At 41.2% G+C, this 20,180-nt stretch overlaps 1 protein-coding gene across 2 annotated transcripts; it reads left to right on the forward strand.

Moving 5' to 3' along the window:
- Positions 1-4,266: 4,266 nt before the first annotated feature.
- Positions 4,267-19,748, forward strand: Ublcp1 (ubiquitin like domain containing CTD phosphatase 1). Of its 2 annotated transcripts, none has more exons than XM_041676701.1 (11): positions 4,267-4,413; positions 7,023-7,220; positions 7,962-8,053; positions 8,402-8,487; positions 8,566-8,681; positions 10,040-10,138; positions 12,030-12,067; positions 12,558-12,656; positions 15,209-15,325; positions 17,421-17,548; positions 19,550-19,748. In XM_041676701.1, the coding sequence occupies exons 2-11, from the start codon at positions 7,067-7,069 to the stop codon at positions 19,575-19,577; spliced, it is 957 nt and encodes a 318-aa protein (XP_041532635.1). In that variant the 5' UTR covers positions 4,267-4,413; positions 7,023-7,066; the 3' UTR covers positions 19,578-19,748. The 2 variants fall into 2 exon arrangements, with proteins under 2 accessions (XP_041532635.1, XP_041532636.1); XM_041676702.1 differs by having other exon boundaries at positions 8,596-8,681.
- Positions 19,749-20,180: the final 432 nt, after the last annotated feature.

Raw genomic sequence — 20,180 nt, forward strand, 5'->3', positions numbered from 1 at the left:
AGTTGTGGCTGAATAACCTTACATAGGATAAAGAGATGGAGAACTATATGCACAAGTAAGTACTACATGTAAAGAAGACGTAATTAGTAAGCCAAAAAGAGTAAGGAATGTAACTGACTTTTTTGCAACCTTTTGTGAACCTATTATTATGCTTGTATTTAAATTGTACACAGACATGATGGCACACGCTTGCAATTGCAGCACTTAGGAGGTGGGGGCAGGCAGTTCATAAGTTCCAGGCCAACCTGATATACATAGTGAGATCTTATCTAAAACAAAACAAACCTTTGTTTCTTTTTAAAAAATCACATACAAACTGTATATACATATACACATTTTTTAATGCATATAAGATATTTTCAAGTATACTCACTAAAGTTAACTGTGGTAAGAACATCTGATTTTAATATATTTTTTAAAGGCTGCTATTTTGGATCTAGAAAGTCAACTCGCAGGTCATTTTTACTGCTTCCAGCAGGTGAAGAGATCACTTTCTCTTACACCCTGTGTGCCAGTAGTGGCTCAGATCAGTGGGGACAAGCAGTCACGTGGTGAACCTCTGGAACTGGGCACAAATGGGCCTTTCCTGGTTTCAAGTTGATTGTCTTGGGTATTTTGCTCCAGTAACGAAAAACTGAATCACATAAATGCTAGAACCTGCCAACATGATACTTATCACATTCCAAGCAGCGAGCCTTACACTCCTTTAATCCCTCATTGACATATAGTAGTGCGTGCATGTGTCGTATTAGATACTCATTGTTTACCATTTGTTATTCCTAATTCATTACATAGTTTGTGAGCCTCCACTTTAGCTGACTTCATGCTAGGCTCTAAGATGAAGACTGTAAATGAACAGAGCATCATCTGTTTCCTCACAAGGCTTACAGGACAGTGGCTGAGGCTGTCCCTTTAATGATGTTCCAAAGACATGCTGAAGAGTAGCTTACACTTAGTAATAACTAATATTTAGACAAGTGCAAACAAATGCTTTGAGTCCTAACCTGCGGTATAAAGGCTGGTAATGATGGTGGCGAGACACTGAGACACACTGCTCACTGAACGGAAACCGCCCATGAAAGAAGTTAAAACTATAAAGAAGAGGGACACTGGATTTACAGAAGGTTTCCTGAGAAGGATGGAGCCAGAGCATAGAACAAGAGTGGGTTTGGGGTAGAAGGGAGCTGTCTCAATTCATTCAGAAACAAAAGAAGTGAAGACAGGGACAGGCAGGGCTTAGTTTATAGATGTGAAAGGTTTGGAGAGGACCTCCAAAAATCTGGGACAATGCCACCTGCCTAGAACAAGGCAGTAACTGAAGTTTTGAAGTCTGAGTGGGATAGAAGTTTTAAATGGTTGCTTTGGGGAAGCAAGCAGAATAGAGAAGAGATGTAATTTGCCAGGCTTAGTTGACAGCCTATGTTAGGGAAGATTCTAGTCCCTTTTTAGCATGGGGGAAAAAACAAGGAGGTAGGTGTGTGTATGTGTGTGTGTGTGTCTTCCAGAGCCTTATGAGAGAGGATAAGACAGTCACTAGAGAAAGAAAAATGACTTGAGAGGAAAAGGTATTCAACAGTTCTCAAAAAAGCTGAGATAACCAGGATAGCAACGATAATGGATTTAGAAAGGGAAATGTTCTTTGTTCTTACAAAATCATGATGGCAATAGTGATATCTGCAATTTTGCATCTAATTTTGTAAAGCTGGCTATTTCTTTTAAGTCTTTTATACCTGGCAACCAACCATATACCAGGCCTTCTACAGATCATCTATTAATGAAAAGACACTGGGAGAGGGCAAGAATCACTTACTCTGGGTTAGGAGAGGCTCCAGGGAGAAATGACAGATAGCTTCTTATCTTGGCTGCTGTAAGCTGCTGTGAGCCCTTTTCTAGGTCAACTCTGCATTCATTCCTAGTCACCAAGAGTTCAGTCCCTTTATTAAGAGAAAGGAATAATTATACAATTCAATCCCTACTAAGTGTTTTAAAATTTTTTAAATTCATTTTGTACTTCATGAGAGCGTAATACTCTTTCTCACACACAGGAGTCGGGGGCAGAAGACTTGCAGGGTTTGGTTCTCTCTACATGGGACACAGGAATGGAATTCAGGCTGGGTGGCAGCCTCCTTGTGGGGAATTTTATTTTAAGTCATGCTGCTTTTGCTTATGCTGCATTTGTTTAACCGTGTGAAACTGTGATTCTTTGCTTTTCTAAAACTCTTGATGGTCTAATAAAGAGCGAGGCAGGAGCAAGGACAGGTGGGGCTGGCAAGCAGAGAGTACAAATAGAAAGAGAATCAAGAAAGGGGAGAGGAGCAATGAGAGAACAAGGGGAGGAGGACACCAAGGGCCAGTCACACAACCACCCAGCCAGCTATCGAGTAAGAGTGAAAAGAAGATATGCAGAAGTAAGAAAAGGAAAAGGACCAGAGGCAAAAAGTAGTCCGGATAATTTAAGTTAAGAAAAGTTGGCAAGAAAAAAATCCAAGCTAAGGCGGGGCATTTCTAACTAAGACTAAGCCTCCCGTGTGTAATTTATTTGGGAGGTGGATGGTGGGCCCCACGAAAAGGCAAGAGTAAAACTTCACACAACACCTCCTTGATCCCTGAACTATCTAGCTGGCCCTCCAGTTTTTTTTTTCTTAACTGTATTTTTCATTTCATGAAGGTTTGGATAAATAGAAATAAACTTGGATGGCTTGCCATGTTGATGTATGCCTGTAATCCAAGAACTTGAAAGGTCAAGGCCAAAGAATGAAGAGTTTGAGGCCAGCAGGGCTAAATATGGAGATCTTGTCTCAAACAAACAAAGGGTTGGAGAGGTAGTTCCGTGAAAGAGCACTTGCTTAGCACATGTAATGTTCTGGGTTTGATACTCACCTCCAGAAAAGCAAACAAAACAAGAAAGAAACAGCCAAAAGATGAATTGAAATCATCTTGTAGGTTGGCCAAAAACTGTTCCACTACAATACTCTTTTTGAGAAATACTATTAAACACTTGGCTACTATTATTTATTTTCTGATAATAGCTAGGTTATTAGACCTCTGGTAACATGGTTTTTCTAACATCAAACAAGAACTTCCTCAGGAAGTGTTACTGTGCCAATGATGGTGTAGCATTTAAGTGTTTTAGTTGGTGATTAACAAACTTTACTCGTTGTGGTGGTGAAAACAGAACCAGGCCATGCCAAGCATCTAGTTTGCAGCTAAACAAAGCAAGAAGAGATATTGGGTTAAAACCCTTGAGATGGGACTGGAGCCATGACTCTTACAGAGAACCCAGGTTTGGTTCCCAGCCACCTGAAGGGGCTCAGATAGACTTCTTCGTATGTGAAGGCTAAGGAAAACTTTGAGAAACCCATTCTAAATCCTTAAAACATAAGCGCCTAACAACTCTGACTCCTTGTTCCCTCCCCAGATTTGTAAAACTGCTATGAGATGATTAATCGCTTGCTCTGGTAAGCCCTGCTTATCGTTATGTTCAGGGGGAGTGGGCCAATTCCTTACATGGCTGTAAATTCTGAAGGCATGAAGTGACTGTAACCTGCCTTCAAACGCCCTCTTCCCCTTTTAGCTCACGGGAACTAAGAACAGTGACAGTTTAAAAACAAAAACTCAGCTAATTAGAATTAAATCGAATCTGGTCTCTCGGTGTTTTCGAATTCAGTAGTGTGTATTTTCATCACCTCAAAAATTCTTTTGTAAAGAGAATGAGCTTTTCATGCATTTAAGGAAGAGGCAAAGCATGTATTGGTGGGTGGGGTTCTGAGCCGACACACAAATCTGGACCACAGGTCATTTGTTCCTGGAGTAGTCTAGGTCACTGTGGCCTGCCCTTTCTCTTTCCAGACTCCCAGTTTTCCTCTGCAGTGGATAAAATCCGAAGGTCCCGAAATTATTAGCATTACTGGCTCCTTGCGGCTATAGAAAGGTCTCGTCTTCAGTTCTCAAAGGCCGTCTGCTCGTTTTCATTCGGGACAGGACACTGCTGCGCGAGCTACAGTCTCGTGAGTACCAGAGAACTCTGCACGAATGGAAATACTAACGACCCACGACCCACACAGGTCGCTTTTGGCGAAAAAATACGTCACAGGCCCGAAGCACCCACCCGGACTCGGAGCATGCGCAGAATGGCCGGCGGCCACTCAGGAACCGGGGGTCTTTTTTTTGGGTCTGGGAAAGATTCGGCTTTCTCGTCACTCTCTGGAGATGCTTGGCCGGGGCTCTCCGGGCTTAGCATTTGAAGAGAAACCAAACAAACTGTTCCCTTGTCCTTCTACAGCACATTTCCGGCTTCAACCACACACTTCCGGTCCGCTCGCCGGTTCCGGCCCCGCCCCTTACTTCCGGTTTCCTTAGGTTCCGCTGCGGCCGGCTTTGGCGTCCGCTGTGGCTGGTTCCGCCGCGCTCCAGGTGAGGGGACGCGGGATCCGGCGGCCGCCTGCCTGTGAAGGCGACGCCGCGGCTGGGGAGTGCTACCGAGTTGCATGCGCCTCGTGGTTTGTCTCGCTGACGGGCCGGGCGGGCTGGGACCGCGGCTGTCCCGCCTGGCACTCAGAGGCCCCTGTCCCGGCGCGCTGCGGGTCGTGGCCGCCGCCTTCGCATCCGGCCTTCTCACCTGATCCCAGGGCTCCCCACATCCTAGAATGTTCTGCGTCCCGCAGGCCTCATTCCTCCCTCAGGCTGGGTCTGTCTCGCCGTCCCCTCAAGGTGGTTGTTGAAGGCGTCCCAGGCAGTTTGTGTCTGGGTTTCTGCCTGCCTTCTGATGCTCTCCCGGTCCAGTCTCAGCTGTACCCCGCGCGGCGGCTGCTGGCTGGTGCCCGGGCCCCGAGCCCGCCACCGCACACTCACTCTTGCCGGGCTTAATGAAAAGTTCACACTGTTACTTTTGAAATTGCCGCCTTTAAGCTGCTTTTCGATGTGCGGTGTTGGGCGAGTCGCTGTGACTTCTTTGGCAGGTTTCTAGCCTGTACAGCGAGGGCAGCTGTTCAGGACGGTGAAGATTGAGACAGTTACGATGTTTAGCATGCCCTTCTCTCGCTACTACGGCTCATCTAGCTCCTTGCACCTTACAAAGTGCTTTCGGTGTTATCGCTTATCGAAACACGTAAATTTGAATTGACTCGTCTTAGGGTTTAGCAGGCTGAGGGACAGAGGTAAGAATTGACTAGGCAAAGCCAACACTGGATGTTGGGCAGAACTCCGACCTAAATATATATTCTTTACATATCCCATAAAAATGTGCTTCTGAGTTTGATTGCTCTTACCCCTTATTGCTCCCATCCCCAATTTGGGACGGTCTTATGTAATAATAAACTATTAGAATTGTATAAGAAAAAGTATAAAAATGCCATGCTCTTACGTCCTGCATGATTCTCAGTAGTGATGAAATAAGATTCCAAAATTAAAAAAAGAAGTTTTAGGAACTTAAGCAATGTAAGTGTGTAACCTTCGTTTTCTATGCTCGGCTTTTTAGGGCATTCACCTAAGCTTCTAGTCAGCATTTGTGGCAGAAGTTCTTTATGAAGTTGTGTTTTGTTTTGCTAAGCACATAGAGCCCATGCCGTTGGCAGATTTTTCTAAAGCTGATAACATGGAAGAGTCTGGAGGGATGGCGTGCTCGGGTTTCAGCATGCTTCAGAGACTGCAGAGCAAGACTGGTTAAGATACACATCATCAGGCCCCTTCCCCGTTCATTTCCTTTACCTTCTGATGGCACTTTCAAGAAGTCTTCTCCAGTTAGGTTGGTGCTCTTGATTAGGAACCACGAGTTAACACTCTCTCATGGTCTCCAAGCGCTACTCTGCCCATCACAGCACAAAGAAGTGGTAGATGCCTTCCTAACTCTTAGGAAGTCATTCCCATTTCTGTGTCTTACAGAAAAATAACATATATAACTATTCCAGTTTGATTCACATGCCTTTTTATTCAAGGTCATAACACTTTTGGGGGCAGATTCTGCCTAACGTGACATTTATTTGCCCAATTAGCAGGCTTGCTGCAAATTTTCTGTAGAACATTATGAACATATGAGTAAGTATAACTGACTGAAGGGAACCGCAGAAGCCAGTGTGAGTAGGGATTTCTTAATATTTTATAATGAGCACGGTGACAGACTTTCCAAGTTAGGTTTTTGCAGGTTGTCATTTAAGGTTTACCTTCTCTCGCAGTAGGTTGTGACGATTTTGTACAATCAAATGTTTTCATTACATAGGTGAAAGCTTTGCAGAATGCCAATAGAAAGCTCAGTTCCCCAACCAATGAAGGAAATGAGTTTATAAATTCATGGGACAAGCAACTTGCATTTCGTTGTTAGAATAGCAGCTGCCATGTAACATTTTTATGGTTGGATCTATATGAGCAGGTTTGTTTTTTGAAACGGAAATTTGATGGCTTTAACTCCTGTAGATCCACTTGGAGTTATTAGATACCTTTACTAGATGAGATGATCTTTGTACATCTGGTCAGTTTGTAAAACATAAAGCACATAATGGTGTATTATCTAGGACTGCTTTAAATTTATTTAATTGAGACATACAGTGCTTCCCAGGTAGAGTTAGAAATGTTAACCGATTTAATCATCCTAAGAACCTTAAGATGCAAATAGCATTCCTCTGTTCTACAGATGAGGGAAGGTATGTGCTAAGCAGAGTAACTTCAGGAGTGAAATACTAGGTGGGAGATCTCGGGTCTGACCCCAGGTAGTTTGTTCTGCGTTCAGTGCTCCCAGTGACTGCCTCTCTACCATTTAATGAACACAGATGTCTGCTGTGGAGGGGTTTGCCTCTCCAGCACAAACCAAGCAGGATGGGTAGGCAGCTCATTGTTCTTCGCTAGGTGAACAAGAGGAAGAATCTGAAAGAGTGTTAGGAAATACTAACCTTAAGCCAGAATGAGTAAGGAAATTGTAGTGTGTGGGATTCTGTGAGCCCCCTTTGCAGGAGGCACACCCATCTCCACCGTTAGACTGTACAGTAGGGTTCAGGCTGCAAGCATTTACTGTGTGTGTGCCTGTCTCCTAGGTGTTTTGTTCTGACAGAAAGCTACCACTTCATATGCGCGAAGAATGGCGCTCCCCATCATTGTGAAATGGGGTGGGCAGGAGTATTCAGTGACCACGCTTTCAGAAGATGATACTGTGCTCGATCTCAAGCAGTTCCTCAAGACCCTCACGGGAGTGCTCCCAGAGCGCCAGAAATTACTGGGACTCAAAGTTAAAGGTAATCTCCCCACTTGGAGGTTTTTACACTGGTGGTTATGGGTTTTCCTGTTTGTTATTATGGTTTATGTTTTTTTTTTAAATAAAAGAAACTTTTTTTTGAGTTTCCTAAACGTGTTTCAGTGATAAAAATAAGGATAATGAACAGTTACTTGAAAATCCCGCTACTGTTTGGATGACTTTGCTCCCTTGACAGTTGGTATTTGCTTGTTAAGTTAAGGCTTTGACACAGAAATCCCAGGTGAGAGTCACTTGTTTCTGGCATCTGTGATTTACCTTTCATTATTACTTGGGTTTGTATTCTTCCCAAATCGTCTCTTGTTTCAGAAGTGGAGATTATACTTAGTTTATTGGCACTGTCCCTGGCTAGCTTACTTGGATCTTTTATGTCATTGACAGGTGAGTTTGTGGTACTAGAGAATCTATAGTTTAGTCTTGGGCTTCAAGACTTCTAGCACGGTGCCATCTTTATCTTGAGCAATAAAACATGAGTTGATTTTGCTTAGGTAGGTCCACTGCCAGGCCAGATGGGACTCAGGGAGATAATCCTTGTATTACTAATGACTTACTATGCTAAGTACATACTCAGTAGTAGGATTATTATTTTTTTTTTTTAACTGTAAGAATGAAACAAAAGAAACCCAATACTGTCAGACCTGTTGATGTTTGGCTTTTATGTAATGGGATAGTGGAACCAGCACTTGAACTTTAGTGAGAAAACAGTCATTTGCTTGTATTGTAGGCAAACCTGCAGAAAATGATGTTAAGCTTGGAGCTCTCAAACTGAAACCAAATACTAAAATCATGATGATGGGAACTCGTGAGGAGAGCTTGGTAAATGTTTACTTTTGTTACCATATGTCCTTTTGACGGTGTTACAATAGACACTGTACTGTTATAGTTTTAATTTAATGTGTTAAAACTTTCCATCTCATGATGGGTGAAAAATGAGTGCACGATGAATGTGGTATTAACTCAGCAGAGCTAGGTAGTGGGGACCTTCTTAGTATATAGTTAGTTGTAAGTATATATAGCCTATGTGTAAAATTTAATATGTCAGATCTGCCCAGGGGGCCTACAGAACAAGTAATTAACAGTGGAGATTTTCCCACACTCTGCTTGAGCTGAGATTGCCAACATGTTTGCTTGTTACGGCGAAACACAGCTTTCCTGTCTTAATAGGAAGACGTCTTATGCCCTCCTCCTGACAATGATGATGTCATCAACGACTTTGACATTGAAGATGAAATAGTTGAAGTAGAAAATAGGTAAGTGCTCTTGGCCTTCAAAGAGATTGTTATGTGCGAAGAGAGGGGGTTTTCATCTGATCTTACCTTTTCTGTTAGGGAAGAAAACTTACTGAAGATCTCTCGCAGAGTCAAGGAGTACAAAGTGGAAGTGCTGAACCCTCCCAGGGAAGGGAAGAAGCTTCTGGTGCTGGATGTCGATTATACGTTATTTGGTGAGTCCGTTAAGGTACACTCTGCTGTTCTTTTACCTGTAACAGTTTTCCTCCCGGCAACTCCATGTCCACACGAAGTATTTGAAAGCGTCCTTATTGTTACAAAAATAAATCATTCATCTAGGAAATATAGATAAGCGAAGAAGGCATTACCTATAATTTTAAGAGCCAAAGATGGCCGCTTTTAATGTTTTAATTTTTCTTTTTAGTGTGTTTGTGTGTTTCTTTTTTGTTATTGTTAATTGCTTTGAATTAAATATATATTGTGCTGGCTGGTTTTTATGCCAATTTGACTCAAGCCAGGATTGTCTGGGAGAAGGAATCTTAATTAAAACAAAAATACCTCCATACAGTTGGCCCGTAAGCAGCCCTGTGGTGCGTTTGATGGGTGATTGATCTGGAAGGGCCCAATTTACTCTGGGTGGTGCCTTCTCTGGACTCGTGGTCCTGGGTGCTATAATAGGCAGGCTGAATAAACTGTGGGAGCAGAACAGCACGTGGTGTTCCTCCATGGCTTCTGCTTCAGTTCCTGCCTTGAGTTCCTGCTCTGCCTGCTCTCCATATAGAACTGTGACCTGAGAGCCATAGGAGCTTTGTGGTCATAGTGGTTTATCACCAGAAGAAACCCCGACCAAGCCACATGCTTAAAAATATTTGTATACACACATAGGTTATTTGTGGGGGCAAAGGATGTTATAATTTAACCAACTTAACCCTGATTGACACTTTAATGAGGACTATTTTAAAAAATAGTGTTTTTATTTTACCCTTGTTTTCTTTTTAAATATATTCAGGTTCTTTTCTTAAATTTAAAATTAGCCATGTCAATTGAAAAACTAAAAACATTTGTTTCATCTTCTAGTATTGGCAATAAATATATACTTTCTGATAGTGAAGTTTTCTTGCTTGTAACCCTGAGCATGTGTTATAACTTAATGTGCACTTTGCTTAAGAATTAATCAACTGATTGCACTTGTTGTGCAGTGATGTTGTTGATTTTCTTAGGATGATGAGTATATGTGAGAATGGGGGGCTTTGCTTACTGTTCGTTATTGAGAAAAATACTCAAACTAGATGAAAAAAATACAGTGGTCCATTTAAGTTTGAATTGTCAGTGTCGCTCGTTGCATGTTATATAGAATTGATCCTTTGACACTGCAGTTCAAGGGCGTTGAATTCTGTCCCTTGCAAAAACATCCGCTCATCCTCAATGTCCTTCAGCCTCAAGCTTTGTGCAGTTGTGTGTATTCTATCCCATGACAGGTTACTTTTTTATAATAACTTCATTCTGCCCAGTATTTGTCCCTGATAATAAACTAATAATTGTTTTTATGATCCACTTTTTTTTTTTTTTTTAGATCATAGGTCTTGTGCAGAGACTGGGGTAGAGTTAATGAGACCCTATCTTCATGAATTTCTAACATCTGCATATGAAGATTATGACATTGTTATTTGGTGTAAGCCTAATTTTTTTAATTAGTTTTCCATGGAAATAAGTTTGTTACTTATATTATTTTACTGTACAAAACACTACTAGAAAAGATTTGTTTAAATGTGAATGTTTTTTTAAGTGAATTTCTAAAATGATGTTTGACTTCCTTACGTCATTATATAAAGTACATGTATATTTTCTTAATAGTAAGAAGATAGTTGAGTATAGGACAAGAATGGGCCATTATGTTAGAATAAAAGTGCTTATTCATTTGTTTTTTGCAGTGCTGGGACTTGAACTAGGGACCCTGCGCAGGCTAGAGACACTCTGCCACTGAGCTCTATCCCCAGTCCTTAATCCATAATACCTCCTCTTTTTTTTCTCACTCTAGTTTCAAAAATATTTGGAGACAGACATTTCTTTACAAAAATATCTTAGCAATGTAGCTGGACAGGAGTAAAGAAGAGTGTGAATTGCTAAGGGAAAGTTAATACATGGCAGAAGCAGTGTTTCTGATGTTGAGTTTGTAGACACATGATAGATCATAAGTTTGCTACAGAGCAGAAGCTTGCTGTATTAAGGTCACACTTTGAGTTCGGTTGACATTTGTGTTTCTGTTTCTTGGTAAATGAAGCAGACATCCCACCCCTATGCAGACATTGAAATTACTTCTTGGCAGTTTCATAATCAGAGAGTTACCATGACCGGAATAAGATTCCATCAAATATAAAAGTTTCCCATGTAATTGTAGTGGGTATTTGATGAGAAGCCGGATCGTTGGTTGCAGTCTGTAAGCTTTCTTTGTCCTTCCCTTGTAATGGAGAGTATATCCCTTGCGCACTGACGCTTAGTTCACAGCTGGTAAGATTAAAAACAAGGGAAAGTGTGGTAATTTCATTTTTGAAGTTGGGAGAAGAGAGCTAACTGAAGCAATTTTTTTCCCACCTGATATGACATCAGAGAAAAGAACTTAAACATTAGTGTTTAGAGAACTTTTCATATCATATATTTAAAATAAGTTATTGGTAAATTATTTTATGGCTGTAGGTTGAAAAGGGATACTTACTTTAGAGCTAAATATGCTAGGAAGTGGTGTCCTTTGTGGAGTCAGGCAGGTCATTTAATCTCTGTGAGCCTCCCTGTCTTCACCTGGACGTAGTACTTTGACCTATATTTTGGGTGGAGGTCTGGTCACTAGCACCGTCGCTAACACACAGTGATGCCTTAACAGTGAAGAGCTCCTTACTCTGTGTCTCCTCGCTTTTCATCCGGAAATCACTTGTACAGAACAGCTGCTAGTTAACTTTTCTTTACGATTGTTTTCATTGGAAATGCGACATTCTCTAAACTTGGAGTTTTACCGACCAATTCTGCACGTAAAGCGTAAGCTGAGACCAGGAGAGCATGGAAAGATGACGATTGGCCTTTGTGTCAGTGATTGTGTTGGTGCAGACATGTAATGTAACGTGGGGGACTTCTTACATTTGTCTCAGGTTTAAGATGCTGGGCTTAAGAAGCGTCATTTGCTAAGCCTGACATAGCTGGCTAGTCTTCCACACAGACTTTTGACACAAACCATAAGTATGTTTATGCTGACACCATAAGTGCTTATGCATTTCCTGGATCCGCTGCCAGAGAAAGTTGAGATTCACACCTCTCAAATTACTTTGGAATGAATAAAGAATAGTGGCAAGGCTGGTTTAAATGGAGTTTGGGTTTTACTTATCGTGGTTACCTCTGTGGTTTAAGTATTATTCTTTTTAGAAGACACACTAATGTAAGTCTATTAGGGACCATTATTTATGATGTTTTAAAAGTTGTGGTCTTGCTTAGAAAGTTTATTTATTCAGAAAAATTCTTTTTAAAAAATGAAACTCAAACTTTTCATATGTATTGTATTATTCCTCATGTTTTAGCTGCAACAAATATGAAGTGGATTGAAGCTAAAATGAAAGTAAGTGTTAGAAACAAGCCATTTCACCATCTTCTAAAATCACATTAGACAGACGAAAGATTCTAAGACTGAACCAATTCCATTTTTACTGGCTGTCTTTTAATAGCTACAGAATGCCAGTGTTGGGAGTAGGGGTGTGTTTGAGCCTGCTTAATGATGGGTTGATCTGAATGCCTAAGCTGGTTCCAAGGAAAAGCTAAGCCCCGTTTTTACCTCCCTTTTACTCCAGTAATGTTTCTTTGCCCTTTGCTCTGGTGTGCGATATTGATGAGGCGATTCATTCTAAAATGGGCAGTTAGGAATGAATCCACTTCTGATTTGCTCACCAACACAATTCAACAAAACAAATATTTCCCAGTTGTATAGCAGAATGTGGCTGCAATTGCTGTAGAAAATTAAATTGACAGTTTGAGAAATTGCAGATAGAATGTTCAGACAGCCTGGGATTTTCCACTCCTGCATTTTAACCTCATGAACGTTTGTGTTACAGGAACTGGGAGTGAGCACGAATGCCAATTATAAGATTACCTTCATGCTGGACAGTGCTGCCATGATAACGGTGCACACGCCGAGGAGGGGGCTCATCGATGTAAGAGCTCCTGTTGCTTTTGTTAAAGATGAGTGTATTTTTTTGTATTTAAACTTTCAGAAAAGAAAAAAAAAAGTAGAATTTAGAATTTCACCTGAACAGATCATAAAGTGGCAGCAGAATTTTGACAAAGACATTATATTTTAAAAGATTTGCAACACTCAGAAGGCAGGCAGATCTTTCTGAGTTCAAGGTCAAGCATGGTCAACATAGTTCCAGACCGGTGAGAAGTCAGGGCTCCATAATGGGACCCTGTCTCAAAAATATAAACTAAATGAATTAACTTAAAACATTGAAGTGAAATCTAATGATGCAAGCAAAGCTGTTGAAAGGCTGTCTAGAAAGGAACTGTGTGAAGCCTAGCTGTAGTGGCGGTGAAGAACTGCCACACAGGTAGAAGAGAGAAACTGAATATTATCAGGAAGTGTGCTGGAAAGAAACCAGAGTGTACTCACACTTCTCTAGAAGAAACTGATGTAGAATACATGGACCAGGTTACATCCTAGAAAACAACAGCAGGACATCAGAGAAGAGGACTGGACTTTAAAAATGAGGAATTTTGATGTGGCTTACTCAAGTGACTGCTCCTACACAGCCCAGCCTCAGGCACAGCTAGTAATAAAGACGAGGGGAATGTTGTCCCTGTATTAGGAAGGAAGAGAGCTGGTGGTAAAGTGTAAATAGTGGCCTGCATGCACGAGGACTTCCTCAGTGCAAGAGCTACTCACACACCAGGAGAGATGTGTAATTATGACCTGCTGCTTGCCTTCTGCGGTCTAAGTGTTGTGGAGCTCAGGAAACCTAAGCCCAGCATGGCTGCAGCAGTGGGGCATCAGAGGACAGCTCACTCCCTGTGGTTGGGCGTGGAGAGCTGAGATTGGTGCGTGCGGTGCAATCTTCTTCCTCCTTTGATGCAGGAATGGTTAAGGACTTCAAATAAAGGCAGTCTTAATGATGTTTGCAGGCCAATGGGAATGTGTACTTTGTGTACTCTAGGATTCCCTTAACTTAGTGAACTTTCTGAGGCTGGTTTTTTATTGAAAAAAACAAAAAGCGAAGCCTGGAGGTGAATGGACTAGACTTTCTAGTTGTTACCTATCATGTTAACACATGATTTGAAATTTTCCTTTGCATATTTCTTTGTTTTCAGATTATTCTGTGGTCATCAATATTAGTCCATGTTTGGGAGAACAAAGTGTGCTAGACTTGAGATGTAGGATGTCTAGTCCTGGTATCTGAACAGTCTCTTCATCAAACCTGAGACAAGTTCCCTGCAAACCCCTAGAGTTTGACTTACTGTGTTAGTTTCTATATTCTTGATTCAAAAATTGGGCAGTTGTGTTTCAGGAATAAACAAATAGTAGAAAAAATTTAGGTGAAAAAATGTTAAAATAGTATTCCTCGGAAGAAAGCATTGTCTTGGTGTTAAGCCGAGCGCTCCTCCAGCGTTCTCTCCTCGCTGCTGTTCACCTCACCCATCGACTCAGTTCACTGAGTGGAAGTCCTGCCACTACCTAGGAAGAGTCTGCTTTTTAGAAATGGATGTATTTTAGGCATTTTCTGAATGCTTTGTTCATTCATATTTATTCTCCAAAATAAAAGGTTCGTAGTTGGTGAACGCCTCCTCCTAGCACAGTGATTCTCAGCCCTTTCACTGGGGTTGCCTAAGACCATCAGAGGAGACAGACATTACAATATGATTCATAACAGCAAAATTACAGTTATAAAGGAGCAGTGAAATTTATTTTATGGTTCGGATCACCACAGCATGAGAAACTGTATTAAAGGGTCCCAGCATTAGGAAGGTTGAGAACCACTGCTGTAGGAAGATATTACTCCACCTCATGAATAGCTGGTGAATGGTGATGCTTCTATATGGAAGCGTTGTCGTCAGTTTGGGTTTTGAGAGACTTTTGTAAACTATGTGAGTATCAGCAGATAGGTCTGTAGCATTTTGTCCCTTTGTAGTCCTGGATTAGGAATTCTGAAACAAAACCAGGAATTAAATTCTGGTGCCTTTGAAGTTTATGGATCAAATGTCCTAGAAATCAGGCACTGGTGCAGTGACTTAAAGACAAAATCACTGGGACACAGTGGCATCCACCTCTGTTCCAGTACGCAGGAGGCTGAGACTGGAGGAATATGAGTTCAAGGCCAGCCTAGGCTGCAGAGTAGGGCTCTGAAATGGCAAAAACAAAGAAATACAACAAGAAAAACCATATATATTTGCAATAAGCTATCGAACTTATTAGTTGAAAGAGCCTAGGGTTTTCCTCACTGAGATGTCCGTAGTTTGAAAGATCTTGAGAGAAGCGGGTCTCTATTAGCCCAGAAAACACCTATGTCTTTTGCCCTAGAATCTTCATGTGAATATTGTGTAAAGTTTTATGGTAGGGCTAGATGTGGTAGACATGCACAAGCCATTGAACATTGTAGTCTCATGTGGTTCCTAGTGGTCATTCAGTACAGCCCTACAGGTAGGAAGAAGCTTGTTCTGCTTTTAGGGGTGAGCTGTTAACTAACATTGAGTAAATATAAACCTTTATTTTAAGGTGAAGCCTCTTGGTGTCATTTGGGGAAAGTTTTCTGAGTTCTACAGCAAAAAGAACACCATTATGTTTGATGACATAGGAAGAAATTTTCTAATGAATCCACAGAACGGACTGAAGGTAAGACAGCTTTACTTGCTCTAGGTTCATGTAACCTGAGTGTGGAGTGTAATGGACTTTTGGATGATCTTTCAGACCAGGAGTGTTAAAATGGGCCCTGTAAGATAACAAAGCAGAAAACTTCCTGTTACCTAGTATTTTTACTGTGTCCTGTCTTTGTGTAGATACTTAATCATTGTGTTACAACTGTCTACAGTGTTTAGCACAGTAACATGCTGTGGTTTTGTGGACTGGGAGCAAGCAGTAGGCTTTACCATTGGACTTAGGTGTGCAGTCAGATGAAGTATATTCTGTGGTATTCAAACAGTGGTGAATCCATCTCATGTATCCCAGGAAAGGACATGTTCAGTGATGCATGTACACACATACACAACACAATTTATCAATTTGCTTGCTTTTATTTTGTGTGTATGACTGTTTGCCAGATGTATATATGTTTGTCACTGTGTGTACCCACAGATTCCAGGAGAGGGTGTCAGATTGCTGAACTGGAGTTACACATGGTTGTGAGGGTTTTGGATTCTTTTTTTTTTTTTAAGACTTATTTATTTATTATGTATAGAGCATTCCTTCCCTGTATGCCTGCAGGCCAGAAGAGGGCACCAGATGTCATTACAGATGGCTGTGAGCCACCATGTGGTTGCTGGGAATTGAACTCAGGACCTCTGGAAGAGCAGTCGGTGCTCTTAACCTCTGAGCCATCTCTCCAGCCCCCGGTTTTGGATTCTTTTAAGTTAAGCACAGATCTTAGAATTATCAGGCACAAGTGATAGAAGGAACCACATATGTTTTGTTTCCCTTTCTTAATCCTAGGATGAAAAGTTAAGACTTACTAAAAATTGTGATTGTGATGGGTATTTGACAGAATTTGGACAGAGTCTATGTGACTTGTTTCCTGAGTCAGTGATAATCTTAGCATGAGTCACTCAACATCTGTGTAGGAGTTACAGAGTCACTTCATCCTGGCAGCAGAGAATGGTGAAGCTTGAATGCTTCTAATGCCCGTGGCTGCTAGCACATCTGCGCAGTATGAGCAGAGATGCTCTGACAGTAGTGAGGATGTCTCCAGGTGAAGTGGACATCCTGTTGTAAGAGGTTTCCCTCTGTCCTGAACTCAGCCAGCCAGGATCTTGATAAAGACAAGGGATGGGGACTTGTAGAAAGTAGGTCCTGGAAGCCCTTACAGAGTTTCGGGTTGAGTTGGTTTAGTGCATAGTGCAAGTGTCAGAATGGTGATAGAAGCCTGGATTGTAGCACAGATTCAACCTATTGCCTTGGAAGAGAAGCAAGTGTGTTCACTCTGTACCCTGTCTTCTAATATTCTGAAACATCCCAAACATTTCATTTAAAATAAGTCATACTTATTTTATGTAAAGATAAGTCATACTTCACTTTCTCACTGTGTAAATCAAGATCCAGTCTCTTCTGTTTTCCTGACTTTTATAATTTGTAGTACTTTTTAAGTGAAGATATAAAATATATCAACCTTATAATTTGGGAGTACATGACTGCCCTTTTATGGAAACTGATCTTTATACATAAATGACAAAGTGAAATGTTTATGGCAAAATGTGGCAGAAAACTGGTATTAATGTGTAATAATCTCAGCATAATGGGGCCTGCACAATGTCAGTTCAACCCTCAGGAAGCACATAGTGGAGGGAGAGAACAGGCTTTTGCAGATGCACATGGCACACACAGGCAAGCACCCAGCAAAGCAACAAGTGTAGACAGTGGGTAGAGGCGTAGAGGAATGCCACAGGAGAGATGACTCCACTGTGCTTAGGTCAAGCTCATATCTGTATAGAGTAGGTAGTGTAAATGTATCAGTTAGTGGGAGCCACTCAGATGACAGAAGGAAATAAAATGTGAGCAGCATACAAGTAGCCATGCAGATCCCAGTGCTGGAGGAGGCCAGTGTCCAATTTAGGCTGAAGACCGAAGAGCTTAAACCTGTACCCAAGACTTCCATAAACTTAGTTACTATGAGTCATTTGCATGGTATTTTAGCCTCAGTACCTGACTGAAAGGTTGGAGTAGCATGACCTTTGTTAACTTTCCTGCCACAACGTAAGGTTTGTTTGTTTTTTGACAGATAAGGCCTTTCATGAAAGCGCACCTGAATCGAGATAAAGACAAAGAGCTGGTGAAGCTCACTCAGTATCTCAAAGAGATAGCCAAGCTGGACGATTTCCTGGAGCTGAATCACAAGTACTGGGAAAGGTAGATGCAAACCCTCATTGCCTGTTTACACCAGTGGGGAAAGCATGCTGGCATTGCCAAACTGCCCTTATTTTATTTTTGGTTTTCAAGGTAGTGTATCCCTAACTCTCCTGGAACTTGGTTTGTAGACCAGGCTGGCCTTGAACTCACAGATTTCTGTTTGTCTCTGCCTCTTTAGTGTTGGGATTAAAGGCATGCACACTACTCGGCCATCCCCTTAATTTTTTTTATATAAAAAGTAGGAGAATTCTAAAAATATTTTTTTCTATTGGCATTTCCTCAAAAGTATTTCTTCTAGAATGGAAAAGGAAAATGTACATTTACACAATGGAGTGCTACACAGCAGAAAAAAATAATGACATCTTGAGATTTGCAGGCAAATGGATGGATCTAGAAAACATCATATTGAGTGAGGTAACTCAGACCCAGGAAGACAAATATAATATGTACTCACTCGTTAGTGGCTTTTAGACAAAGAAAACCAGCCTACAAATCACAATCCCAGAGAACCTAGACAACAGTGAGGACCCTAAGAGAGACATACATGGATCTAATGTACCTGGGAAGTAGAAAAAGACAAGATCTTCTGAGTAAATTGGGAGCATGGGGACCATGGGAGAGGGTTGAAGGGGAGGGGAGAGGCAGGAAGGGGATCAGAGAAAAATGTATAACTCAATAAAATTAATTAAAAAATGGAAAAAAGTATTTCTTCTAACCCCTACCTTATTCATAATCAATCCCACATTCCTTCAGGTCTTTAATGTTGCAATAGTGGGAACTTGAGAGGCTGATGAGTTGCTTTGTGACAGAAGCAGGCCATCCTCTGAATTCCCTGCGCTCCTCCCACTGTGGTTCTTTAAGGCATGGTCTCTTTGTACCCTGTGCTGGCTTCACATTTTTGGTCCTCCCGTCTCAGCCTCCCAGCAGCTGGGCTGCATATGGGACTGAGTAGGAGTTGACCACTACTATGCTCTAAGTTGTTCAGCACAACACTGTTTCGAATTACAAGAAACTTGAGTGTATAGCAGCAGGAATAGAGAGCAGAACGACTGCTTATGACTTCTCTTTTTAAAGATTACCGTTTGGCGGAGGCTTCTGGGCTCTTTCTCTGAGTATAGCCATACAGATTGCAATCAACATCAAGTTGACACAGCACGGAAAGCCTAGGGACATGTGAGGGTTTTGTGTCCTATAAGTAAGGCTGCTTTAAAATGAGACCTGTAAAGATCTGGTGCTGGTAAAAACACCAAAAGAAACCCCTGGTGGGCACTTTGCTCCTTCATATTCCACTTTTGGCTTCTTACATTACTGACATATAACTAGTGATGGTAGTTTCTTAATATGAGAAAGGGTTCGAAATTTTAATCTAGCAGCAGATCCTAGTAAAGAATATGAGGAAACAGTTGATCACTTGGTAAAATACCCTTATAGTCTTTTCTTTTTATAGTGCTAGGTATTGAACCTAAGGTTACATGTATGCTATTGTTGGCACTGTACCTCTTAGCTGCAGCCCCAGCCTTCTTTACACTCCTGAGCACAGTCCCTTTTTAAAAACATATTTTGTGTTTATATGTGTATGTGTGCCCTGCCTCCTATAGTATCTTTTATTCCATTATCTTTATGCAGGAAAAAAAATCTGATGTTTAGATGAAGTCTGAGTTAATTAGAAATCACAATGCTATTTAACATTGGAAAAGGCAGTGTACTGTGGTATATAATGTTTGTAACTTCCAAAGGCTAATTGTGAATCTGAGCAGCCTGACTTGGCAAATTACTTAACTTTTGAACCTGAGAAATAGGAGGAAGTTCTAGTAGAAATTCATTCTGCAGCTCCTGTGAAGGTTAAAGTCAACACGTGCTTGCAACCACTCTGAGCATGGGGCACACAACAGTTTGTAATAGCTAGTAACTGTCCTCTTGAAAGGCCCATAAGTCTTTGGCAGGAGAGGCCGATTGTTTTCATGATTTTACCTGATCCAGTGTTTATTCCATTTCTTGCAGGTATCTATCAAAGAAGCAAGGACAGTAGATATGGTAGTTACATTCACAGTTGGAGATCCTTGAGATCCGTGGACATTTGTTTCTTTGCTAGGCATTACCATGATTGTGTTGGACACTGAAGCAGATGCCAGGCTGCCTAGCTGTGGTCTTCCAATGCTGTGTAAATTTTATTTTGTATTTTTTTGAAGATCGTAACAAAGTGCTAAAAAAAAAAAAAGTTCTCTTCTCTCTGTTTATTTACTCCTGAAGAAAATTTTCTCTGGCATTGATTATTGAGGTGTTTTTCCAAACCCTCTAAAAAATGGAAAACAGAAAATGAAATGAAAGGTGGGGAAAATACATCCACCGGTATCATCTGTGACTTTAAAAACTAGTTTTGTCTTACATTTTGTGTCTCCTTGCCTGAGTCTGAGACCAAACCTATCTTCAAACTAGCTAGTGCTTTCCCCTTTCAACCAAAAGCAAAACCAAAAAGCTCAAACAAGCTTTTAAATAGCAAGTTTGTTGTGCTGAAAACTCCCTAGAGTTGTTCTTCCTTATCACAGAGTTCCTCTTCCTACTTCGAAGCTGGAGTTGTCAGTGTTCTTTAAGAATGGAGGACATCTGCATGATAAGACTATGCCCTCGAAGG

Source organism: Microtus oregoni, unplaced genomic scaffold (genome assembly GCF_018167655.1).
Source record: "Microtus oregoni isolate MIOR12 unplaced genomic scaffold, Mior012 000027F_ref0000203, whole genome shotgun sequence".
Classification (NCBI taxonomy): Eukaryota; Metazoa; Chordata; class Mammalia; order Rodentia; family Cricetidae; genus Microtus; species Microtus oregoni.